Genomic DNA, 11,734 nt, shown 5'->3' on the forward strand with positions numbered 1-11,734 from the left:
ATATCATGACATCATATATGAAGTGCTTTCCTGCAAACTGAAGGATGGAAATAAACAAATAGGAAAATGAATTAGAAGATACATGAAAAAAGGAGGAAACTGCAAGTAATTGGATCACTGATTGAAAACAATCTTAATAAATTTGAAATACTTGGAAGATAGTTAGCTGGCTCAAGTGTTGAAGATCAAGCATAGTGTAAACTGAGAAAGGCTGTAGAGGTAGATTAGGTTTCAAATATCCAAGAGCAATATCAACAAAGAAAAGCATAAAAGAAAGAATTTGATCATCATACAAGGAACAGATTGGAATAGGAAACGGAGAATCTTACAAGTAGGCGGTCTAATTGTTACACTGAGGATTGATGGTGGGTTGCAAATCATCCTGATGAGAAGTAGAAGACAAATTAGGCATTGCACAGAAGAGTGGTAGTATTTGTTTATTATTCATGAGCAGTTAAGAGAAATGAAAGAATCAATTACTGACGATTAATGATACTTAGTTATGACACTCTTGCCCCTACTGTGTTCTACCTACCTGATCCATTTGGTATAGAGACCAAATTTTTACTGTGGTCTAAAAAGAAAATTTTGATAGTTTGCCTACTTATGTGCAGAAGAAGAGATCTCATAGGTCAGTGTTGGTCCCTTGTTTTCAAACCACACACACAAAAACAAACCAATAAAGTGAAACGAATCTTGAACTGTGACAGAGTCTTCTGGCAGCACACACATATAACCATCTTCAGAAACAAATTATGAAGGTGAGAAAAAAGAATTTTTGGAAGAACAGAAGAATTTGAAAAAGGTCTCCTTTTCTAGAGTCCTTGAAGTTCTTACAAGAGATGGGAAATGTCAGAAAGACTTCACAAACTCATCTCAACCCCCAGTGGCTTCAATCTCTTGTTTGATTTTCTACAAGTAACAGACCACATACCAATTTGAGGTGATCTGAGATAGTGAGGAATGGGTTCTTTAAAATACTGACTTCAAAATTTCAAGTATGAAATGTTAAACATTTTTTCCACTGTTTGAAAAAATGGATTAAAATCCAAAGTGGTGGTCCCTCACTTCTCAATGGCATGGTTTTTTTTTTTTATAAAAACATATTAAAATATGCCTTTCCTGTGTGTGCCCTTATTTGCTTCTGTAAATACTTCAATGATATGTGAGATCTTCTCACCTTTCCAGAAAAACATACAAGCTCCATGAAAAAGTTTTGGTTTCTTTCTAAAGGAAAGGGAAGGGGCACCAGACTTCCCAACTCCTCTGTGAAAAATGATAAAAAGCATCAGGACTTTTGTACAATAGTAAAACATTCATCACATGGATTTTGCATGCTGTTCCAAGATATTGAATGTCTGGTTGGAATATTTAATTTACTCTGCTCCTCATCAAACTCATCTTTGATCAACTGGGAGAAGCTTGAAAAGAGGTGCCTTTAATTCTGAAATATATCTGTCCCCACAATAGAGACTTCTGCGAAATTTACTTTTATGTGTGTGGGGAAGATTCTGAAATGAGGCTAAAGAAAGTTTTCCTACAGATTCTCCATAAACACAAATTAAGAGATTTTTATTTTTCTTTAGTTTTTGCTACATATTTGTATTGCGTGTGTGCATTTAAATATATACGGTACGTGGGAGGGTTTGGAGGAAGAAAAGTAAAGCAGGAAATGATGTAATCATATTAAAATCTCAAAACTTTAAATATTGTTGAAAAAAGACAATTTCTTCATGTGGTATTAAATTATTCTTGATACTAGTTCAGTTTAACTTTATGAAGTCCAAAGTCTTCCAGTAAATAATTCTAGAATATTAATGTATAAGCTGAAGGCAATTGGTCTCCTAAAGCTAGTCCTTGAGTAGGACTGAATGACATTTCATTAGTAATAGCAATACGTTATATGTATTACCATTAAGAAAATGCTGGCACTTACGTGAGTCTCTGGAAATCAAACTCAATGTCTAAATACTACAATGCTATTCGGATGCTGTTCTTTAAAATACACTCAAAGATGATATGTGTCAAGGTAAATATACTTAGATTCTCAGTCAACATGTAAAGAAGAGTAAGGCATAGAATTTTATTTCCAGCAAATCCAATAAATATTGACCTGCGGGCACCATTTTAAGGTGTCAACATTTCATCCAAGATCAGTGATGTCAGAACTTTTGAAAGACGAGGACCATGACTTGATAAATGTGATGTTCTAATAGGTGATGAATACCATAAGCAGTCATTCAAGTTGACTAGCTTGAGCAAGCATGATTATGAGTGGGAACAGAAGCAAAGCAAACAAGATGCACAGGCAACAGGTGATAAACTGTGCATCACAACCTCTCAAGCCTGATTTAAAAAAAAAAAAAACCTAAAATTATCGATGTAGAGAAGACACAAAGTGGATTTGTTTTACTGATGGGTGGCAAGTCATCTTCACAAGCAGCACTATAAAAAACTAAGGAGGTATTATAATGCAAATGGATAGAAAATAAATATAGGAAGAGATCCACTAAGCCAAATGCAAAATATGGTCTAGTTCCTTATAGACCTAGGCAAGCTGCTCCTTGCCTCTTACCTGAAAGCCTTATTTAACACAATCATTCTTGTAAGTCAACCACAATAGTCTGTAAACTACAGCCCCCATTCTCTTAAGAGTAATGTCATGTTCCCATCACCTCATCCACTGCGTTCTTCCCTGTTGCTGTGGTGATGCTCTGTACTTGACCTATTAGTGTTGTGCTTGGCTTATAGACAACTGCCCACTCTCTTATATGAAGTCTTCCAGATGTCAACCATCCAGCTGTGTGCTGTGTCCAAATTTTCTTGCTTCCTTTCTAGTTCTTACTGTGTCTCCAAACCCTACTGTGCAACTCCCTTATCACCTATTACCTGTCAAACCCCTACCGACCATAAAGGCCTGAAACTTGTCAGGGTTCTTCATTAAGACGTTTCTATCCCAAATCCTTCTGTCATTGTTTCCGGCTTCTGTGCTTCACCTCCGGTGGTCGCTGATCTTTAAAGTTGGTATCCAGCATTGCTGTCCTTTGAGTTATATTTCCTGTGGTTGTTAGCCTCTCTAGGTAATGTTCCTTAAACAGCTTCACAAGTCTGGATTCTGTGCCTAAGAGTTTCAACCTGTTTCCCACACAGCACTTTTCCATCAGCTTGTTTTTCCCTTCGGGTTTGTGACTCTCCATTAATTAGATCACTTCAAATCCTCATCCAAGGATCTTGCTTATAACTTGGTAAATGAAAGTCATCTTTAGGTTGCTGAGTTTCTTCTAGACCTATAAATAAGGGTGCTTCTAGTTTGGTGGCTGTTCCTTTGATACAACTCCAAGTACAATTAATTCCTTTGTAATTATCAGTTTCTTCAGTAGAATGTCTGCGCCTTAAGTCTCCTTCATTTCTGTGTCAACAATCTGTCCTCACATAGACATAAAAGTTTCTACACAGATCTCTAAATAAACTTGCTACAAATAGTATAAAACAATTGTTATGTATTATCTTCAAAGAACTAAAGATACTCTTCTTCTTTTAAAATATAAGGGAAGGAAAAATAAGTATCTTGAAAAGAAGCAAAGTACATGCTTTCAAGAGCCTAACTGAATATGGAATTCTATGTGAGTGCTAAAAGCATAGCTGTATTTCTTGCAATTGGTAAGAGAATTATGGATGTTCTTTAATCAGAATAGACAATGTTATGCCACAATGATGAACAATTCCAATAACTAACAATTCCAAAGTTCCACATGCTTTTACTTGAAATGGTCTATCATTTAAAGGCACAACCATCTCTTCGGCTTCAAAATCTTTCTTGTCCTAGAAACCATGAGTGGAATGAGAACAAGTTACAATGTCTATCCTAACCAGTAGTGTAAACCACAAAGGATTGCATGAATTATAGTTCCAGACTATAATAAAATAAACCTAAACTTCTAAAGTCCTCCCTCATGATCTTCATGGATCTGGGATGATATATTGTTTATGATTTAATAAAGCTTGCCTGGATATCAGAATGCAAAGATAGCCACACTAGTCAGCCATAGGTGCCAGGCAATGGAGGTACACACCTTTAATCCCATGATTCAGGAGACAGAGGCAGATGGATCTCTGTGAGTCCAAGACCACCCTGGGCTACATGAGAGTGAATTAGTCTAAAAGAGTAACCGAGCTCATGCCTTTAATTCCAGCACTAGAGATATATAAGATAGGAGCAAAACATTCAGTTTCAGTATTCTGACATTCATTCTCCAGCCAAGCTGAAGATTCATGGAGACAGGATTGCCCTTGCAATCTGAGATAGAGGTAAGATCTCAAGGCTGGCTGATTTGCTTTTCTGATCTTCAGCTTGAACCCCAATATCTGTCTCTAGGATTTTATTATTTGTGCTACATGGATCCTTGTGTAGAATGGGCCACTATTACCTGAAATCATTTTTTCTCTTAGGTAAACTTATATGAAAGTCACCACTTAATTCAGTTTTCCTATGTGCTCAGCTGGGATCTTGTTCATCTCATCACCTGCTTATATCACAGTAATTATAATTGCCACATTTATGTCAAGCAAGCAGCTCTACAATCAATAATACTAATCTCTTAGCACATGTGCTCATTATTCTATTTTTTGAGTAAGAAAATGCCAATAAACAAACAACTTATATGAAGACTCAAATAAGTAAGAGTCCATTAAGTGTTCTCCATTATTTGCATTATCTGTAGCTTCCTTCATTCAACTGATGACTCATCTGGGAGCCATAATGAAGTTGTCAATGACATGATGGTTGTTATGTGATCTTCAGCTAAAAACTTCCATATAAAAACAAATATAACAAGTTTCTTTCTCCAGGAGCCTCAACATGCATTACAGGTTGGTTAACTTTAACTAGGTGTACCCTTATGAACTCCATAGGAGCTGGACTTCACATAGAGACAGAACTTGCCTTCAACATACTCAATTCCTAAAAATTGATCTCTAGGATAAACATAGAGTTTGTAGCAATTTTTGTATCTGAAAAATCTCTATCGCAACGTTTTTCTCTCTTTACTTCACACCTTCCTCTCTTCCTTTCTGTCATCCCCCTCGTGTGTGTGTGTGTGTGTGTGTGTGTGTGTGTGTGTGTGTGTGTGTGTGTGTATCCCCTTACAGAATATAGTGAGTTTAGAGAAAATGAAATACTCATAATGAAGATGATACTATTTAACAAGTACATCAACAAACTCTGTAGGCCAATGATAATCATCAATTCTAACACCAAATAAAAATTACATATCGACTATATTTTATTACATCTAATCCTCAAAGTCACCCACAAATAAAATACTACAGTTAACTCCACTTTAAATACACAGCTATTAAGTTTCAAAGCATTTGGTATTTACCTGTGCAACAGAGATGTAATCCAGCAAACCTGAATATTGAAAACTTTTTCAAAGCAATTACATATAAAACCTTCCAGAATGCTTAATATAGAATACTATGGATTGCAGGAAGTGATTGGTGACCTAGTGACCTGCTGCCAAGTAAGTTTTTTCTCTTCACTAAGGTTTTTATTTTCTTGTTTCCATTTAACTTTGAAAAGATGGATTTTATTGTATGTTTGTGTATATGATATAAAAATAATGACAATAATTTCATTACTTTATTTAATGAGTGGAATTCCCTAAATTAGAACAACAGAAAATTAGAAAGAAAAATCATGTTTAGCTAACATACGCAATGCATTTTTCTAATGTGGATGATCTATTCTGTCTGCTGCACATCCTTGCAAAGTGTAAACTATTAACTAGGTTTATTTGAGAACACACTGAAGTACTAAGAAAGACATTGCCCAAGGTTCACTACTAATGTAGCAATGCTACATAATAATAGAATCCCAGCTGGTTAATATGCAGCCCTGACTCCACATCCCACAGTGGTTAGCTCTCAATAAAGCTGCTTTGAGTTGGGTACTTTCCTTGTTTCTCTGAAAGTTAAACATGAGTCAAATTCAGACGCTTGTCTTCCTATTCGCTTATATCTCCTCCTTTCAATTTTAACTTTTCTCATCTGCCCTTGAGCTTTTGAGAACATTAATGATAAGTCAAAACAACAATGTAAAATCACTAAGGCATCATCATGTCGAGGCAATGCTGTTAAATGTAAGCATTGTTATACCTGATGTCTACAGTTCAATTTCTATGCGATTATGGATTTGTATGTGCCTTTGCTAGTGAAATCATGAGATGGCTCTTTCATCTGACAGCACATTAGCAAGTGGATTGGAAGACAGTTAAAAGAAAGGAAAGATGCAATTTCCCATGACCTGAAGACTACAAGGCATTCACCATTCTAACCTTTAAAGGCTGATTAGTGTGAATTTAGTTTTCTTTGCTCTATGTTTACACTAAAAGATTTTAACCTTTAGGGGAAAATGGGAAAGAGTTCCATAAATTCTTTTTAATGAGTTGAAAAGACATCACTGGCTCATTAAAGGAAGTGTTTTTCTGAGTCGTGGATGATATACTTCTTTTCTTCCGATAGCTATGGAAGTTTATCCTTTGCACCTTATCATTGCCCTCAATACAAAGCCCCAGCTCTACAGAACTGGAAAGACTATTGGTTACATTTTATATCTTCTGTAGAGTATTCATTTCCTCTGACTGTTGCAGCAAAATATCACACACTTCAAAGCTTAAAGTAATAGACATTTATTTATTTCAGGTCTGGAGGCTAAAAGTCAAAAGTCAGTTTTATTGACCTAAAATCAAGGCATCAGAATTGCTGCTTCCCTATAGTGGGGCCAAGGTATTCCAAACTCCTTCTGTTGCCACTTTGAACCACCTCTCTCTGTCTGTCTCTCTCTCTGTCTCTCTCTCTGTCTCTCTGTCTCTATGTCTCTCTCTCTCTCTCATCTCTTCTCCTCTACCCCCTCTCTCTCCTTGTCTCTCTGCATACTTACTTACCTGCTTCTGTCTCTATCTCTCTACCTGTGTCTGTCTCTCTCTCTCTACATCTCTTTGCATACCTACCTACCTACCTCTCTCTCTATCTCTGTCTGTCTGTCTCTCTCTTCTTTCTCTCTCTACATCTCTCTCTACATACTTGCCTGCCTCCTTCTATCTCTCTCTGTGTGTCTGTCTCTGTCTCCCTGTCTCTCTCACACATGTGTGTGTCCTCCACAGCTTTCAGGGCTCTCTTCCTCTGATAAAGAAGACTGTGATCATAGAAGGCTTGTCCAAATGAATCTGACTGAATAATTAATTTATACATGTCTGTGATGTTCCTTTTAATGGATGAGAAGGTAATCGTAGGTTCCCAGGGGTTTAGATGTAGGCGTTTTGGAGTGGATAGGTAATGAACAATAATCAATCCTCTATATAGAGTAAATGGTAAACATAGGGGAATTTATTAAAGGGATGGTATTTTCAGTAGTAAAGTGAAACAGAGTTGTAAGTATGATCTTCCAAAACTTTCAGAGGACAGAGCCAGATAAACGGCAGTAGTCTTTTTTGGGGAGGGGGCTGCCCATTTTAAGACTCTGATATCTGCTCAACATCTTCCAAACATGGAGACTGAAAGAGCAAATAATTTTGTAAAGGCAACACATCCTTAAAATAGTGAAAGGACTGAAGACAGGGAGCATTGAATGTATAAATATGTCGTCCTGAGATGGAGAGAAAATACAAAAGGTAACGAGAAGTTGAACAAACACTGCTTTGGGGAGTATTTCACTATTTGTGCTACATTATCGAAATAAATTTAGACACATTATCAAGTCCCAGGCTTTGAATATTTCTTATATTGCATGGGTGTTCTATGTTGTATTTCTGAACTTCCACTTTCATGAATAATACCTATTTATAGTATTTTCTTATTCAGTGCCAGCATAGAGATGGAGTATGTTGTAAAGACAGCATATTTGCTCACTCATTCTTCTTCCTTGAGCCTGTTACAAAGAAGCCTGAAGAGAGACTAGAGAGACTAGTTCACTCCAGCATCACATACGTTAAAATAGGATGATGCAATGAAGATTAGCATGGCCCCTGCACAAGGATAACACACATATTCTGAAAAGTATTCTCTCCTCTCTCTCTCCTCTCTCTCTCTCTCTCTCTCTCTGTGTGTGTGTGTGTGTGTGTGTGTGTGTGAGAGAGAGAGAGAGAGAGAGAGAGAGAGAGAGAGAGACAATTTAAAAAATAAGAGGGCATGAACTTGAGAGAGAGCAAGACATATGTGTGGGAGGGGTAGGAGGGAGGAAATTGAAAGGGAAAGGGGTGTGATTGTAATTTACACAATTAAAAAGATGATAAAATCTTAAAAGTAATGTGAACTTCGGAAAGTAGTAAAAGAATGCTAGAGAAAAAGAAGAACATAAGGCCCCCCAACATTGCAGCAGGACTCAGCTGCAGAGGAAGGTTAAGCACCAGCTGCCTGGTTTATCTGATTCTTCCTATTTTTCCTACTCTGGGGCTGAAATCATCTGTACAATATCCTAGAGTTTCCCATAGCCAAATAGTGAGAGTCTTCTCACCTGAAAGAAGTCCTAACAGGGAACACAATGCATTGAAGAAGGGCTGTTCACTGCCGTGTTCTATAACAAACATGGAGAGAGGCATTGATAAACACTCATAAAAATGTTTGGAGAATGTCTCTGGGCTTACATTGAAGTGAATTTTAAAAAACCTAGATGAGAGGCATAAAATGGTGACAAACAAACCCGGGACACATAAGAGGGCAATGTCTTAACATACGTGCCTGTAGCTTACCTTCCCTGAGGTTACCATTGCTCTCAGACTTAATGCAGCTTTGCTAATACACATGTTGCTCTTTTTAATTTAATGGAGTCTATAAATCTGAAATATAGTTTCTGTTTTTGAGGACAAAAATGTCAGTTCTTAAATTTAAATTAAAATCTTAAAGATCCTTTTAGCCTTACCTTAAAAGAAGGGAAGACACTATTTACTATGTGTAGTGCCTTCTAGCAAACACAGAGATTATTCAAATGAGATCTTTCAACATGGTCAATACATTTGGTTGCCACAGACCAAAAATAACTTCAGTCTAAGGATACACTAAAGGCAATGTTCAAAAGAAAACAAGTAAAGGACAAGTAAATCCCATTTGCTGGAAAATGGTCTATATTTGAGAGCATAGAGGTTTTACAGAATGGGCAAAGGGCACATGTTGCATAATCTTAGTCAATTAAGAAACTACAATATTGACAAACTGGATTTCTTTGATAGTACATGGGGTAGAAACTGTTTAAGAAGGGGATTTCATGGGAGCTTCAGTTGCTTAGCAACCACTGACCCATGGGGACCAGTTCATTTTTAGTCTGGAATAGTAGGTCACCAAATGCCACCGGGATTACTGTGAGCCTCACATAAGGAATTCTCCAAACACACCAGGAGAGAAGTTGTCATCAGGGTCTGGCCTAACACTGGATGTACATAACACATATTTGAGGAAAAATGATTCATTTAATACATAGCACTCTTCTGTTTTCAGGTGACAGTGTTGCGACACCCAAACCATCCAACTTTGAAGAATGTGTGATCAAATCCTGCAGCAGTTTTCAGAGTCAAAGAGTAGAAAAATATAGGTCCTTGCTTTATTGAAACCTTGTTAACCTTTTAATAACCATGCTGTAGAATCCTGTGGAGACACGAACTCTTGTAAATCACCGATTGGCATATGAGAGTTTGCCTATTAACACTGGAATCACTATTCACTAAAGCTGTGGCCCACAGAAGTTGACCAATGGGTGATAGTCAGAATAGTGATTACAGGTACTTTGAAGACGCAAAACAAACTTATTTTTGTGTGAGCCTGAAGACACTAGCAGCTGTGGCTAAACAATGCAATAATGAGATGTTACGTGTTGTTGTGTCAGACCAAGAGAAGGAAGAGACTCTGGAGACGTTCCTTGCAGTCACCAGGGAAGATATAAAGAGTCCTCCTGCAGCAGCTATGCCATACCCACGCAGCTGCCTCTTGCTTGCACTCGGCCTCCATGTCTCTTCTGGGCTACCCTGGACTTTGCAATGCCACTTCCCATAGAAATCACTGCTACATCCCGGTGACTCCTTCTATCGCCATCTGCTCAGATGATGTAAACCCTGCCTTCAGACATTATTTACCCAGCAGCTATCAAGGCAATCTCTGGCTTCTGGACCATTGCCAAGACTCCTACTGTGAAGCACCTTGCTGTGAATCTCCCAGCCATGAGCTCAAGACTTGCACTCCAAATGGTGACCCCACGAACTCCGGTGCGCCCAGCAATTCCCCATCTGCCAGTCGAGTTGTTAGTGCCTGTGAAACTACCAACATCAGATCCAGACCCAGCTGCAGTCCCTGTGCTGGGACCAAAGGGTATGTATCCAATTGCGCCACAGCTACTCGATTTGCATCTAAAGCCTGCCAAACTCCTCAAAATGGCTCCCACTTTGTAGGGCAATTTAGTTCCTTCCCTAAGAATCTCCAGCTCCAACGTCCCTGTGGTCTGGGCAACGGTGGATATAGAAGCTACGGAAATTTTGGATTCTTCACCAATGGCTTCTCCCCATCTTGTTACATTACCAATAGCTATCAACCCCAGAGTTACCTAATGAGATACTGCCAGTATTCAAATTATGGGTCTTCAAGCTTCCCACCACGGAGCTACTTATGTAGAAATTTTCAGTCTTTGAGCTATATACCTAGTACATTTCCTCCTCTGAGATACTTATGCAGCAGTAACAGGCCTCTGAATTGCTACTGATCGACTTACATACAGCTTGTACAAGAGCTCTGGATAGGCTGGTGGAGCAGATTCTACTCAGTTCCAAGGTCTCTACGATTCTGCTAAATTGATTTTTTCATCTCAGGAAGGTCGTTGCACTGGCCTCAGGTGTAACCCTAGACCTGACTAACCACTCTGTAGTTTGTGCTTCAGTCAGTACTATGTATAAAGAAATCTGATTGTGATAGTAGTGTTAACTCTGAATCTGGGTAGAATGGACTCATTGAAGAGATTCTATACGCAGGACAATCACCAACAACTTTTGTGCTCTGGATGTCACTTGTCTGCCATTGTGGTGATCTTCTTCTATCTTGGTTTTATGGTTGACTTCAATAGTTTGCTCTGCTTCTCACCAGTAGCTCTTTAAAAAAAAAGAAAGAAAGAAAGAAAGAAAAAAAAAACTGCCTGACAAGCATCTTGCCAATGAAAGGAGAAATAAAATTCCTGTAAACATACTGAACAGAGCTATTTCTTCCTTCCCCTTCTGAGCAAATACCAACAGCAAACATAGCTACTAAAGAGAAAGCATCAGCAACTTAGTCTTTCAAAGATGACACAAAGCACACGATTGACATTTGGAAGAAATCCTCAGAAGTGACTGAAACCCAGAAACTATATGACCAAAGAAAGAAAAATGCTATTGTAGATTCTCTATGACTCCTAGAATTCATCTATGTTTTGCATTCTTCTGTAATCCTGCTCTTTTGGATTACATCATTCTAATTCTAGAAAAATGCCTTCATTCTTGATTAATAAACAATTTTCTATCTGAAAACCATGGCTTCCCTTATGTTTTTTTTACAATGAGCAAAGTATGCTGGTTGCTTGACTTTTTGTTTTTTAGAATTTGGTTTATAATCTAAGTTAAAATTTGTGAGGAAGGTTGAATATAAAATATAGGTATTTTGTTTTTTGTTTTATTTTCTTTCTAAAACATTCAATTTATTTATCTTATAATGTTTGTGATTAATT

The 11,734-nt window shown here is 37.7% G+C and overlaps 1 protein-coding gene and 1 non-coding gene across 2 annotated transcripts; both read left to right on the top strand.

Moving 5' to 3' along the window:
- Positions 1–7,965: 7,965 nt before the first annotated feature.
- Positions 7,966–8,070, top strand: LOC113835441. The gene has a single exon (XR_003484985.1). It is a non-coding gene; the product is annotated as a U6 spliceosomal RNA (small nuclear RNA).
- Positions 8,071–9,985: 1,915 nt separating this feature from the next.
- LOC100772494 (keratin-associated protein 24-1) lies at positions 9,986–10,741 on the top strand. Its single transcript, XM_027413315.2, has one exon. It carries the CDS (start codon positions 9,995–9,997, stop codon positions 10,739–10,741), a length of 747 nt encoding a protein of 248 aa, XP_027269116.1. The 5' UTR covers positions 9,986–9,994.
- The last annotated feature ends 993 nt before the right edge of the window (positions 10,742–11,734 follow it).

Source organism: Cricetulus griseus, chromosome 4, assembly GCF_003668045.3.
Source record: "Cricetulus griseus strain 17A/GY chromosome 4, alternate assembly CriGri-PICRH-1.0, whole genome shotgun sequence".
Taxonomy (NCBI): domain Eukaryota; kingdom Metazoa; phylum Chordata; class Mammalia; order Rodentia; family Cricetidae; genus Cricetulus; species Cricetulus griseus.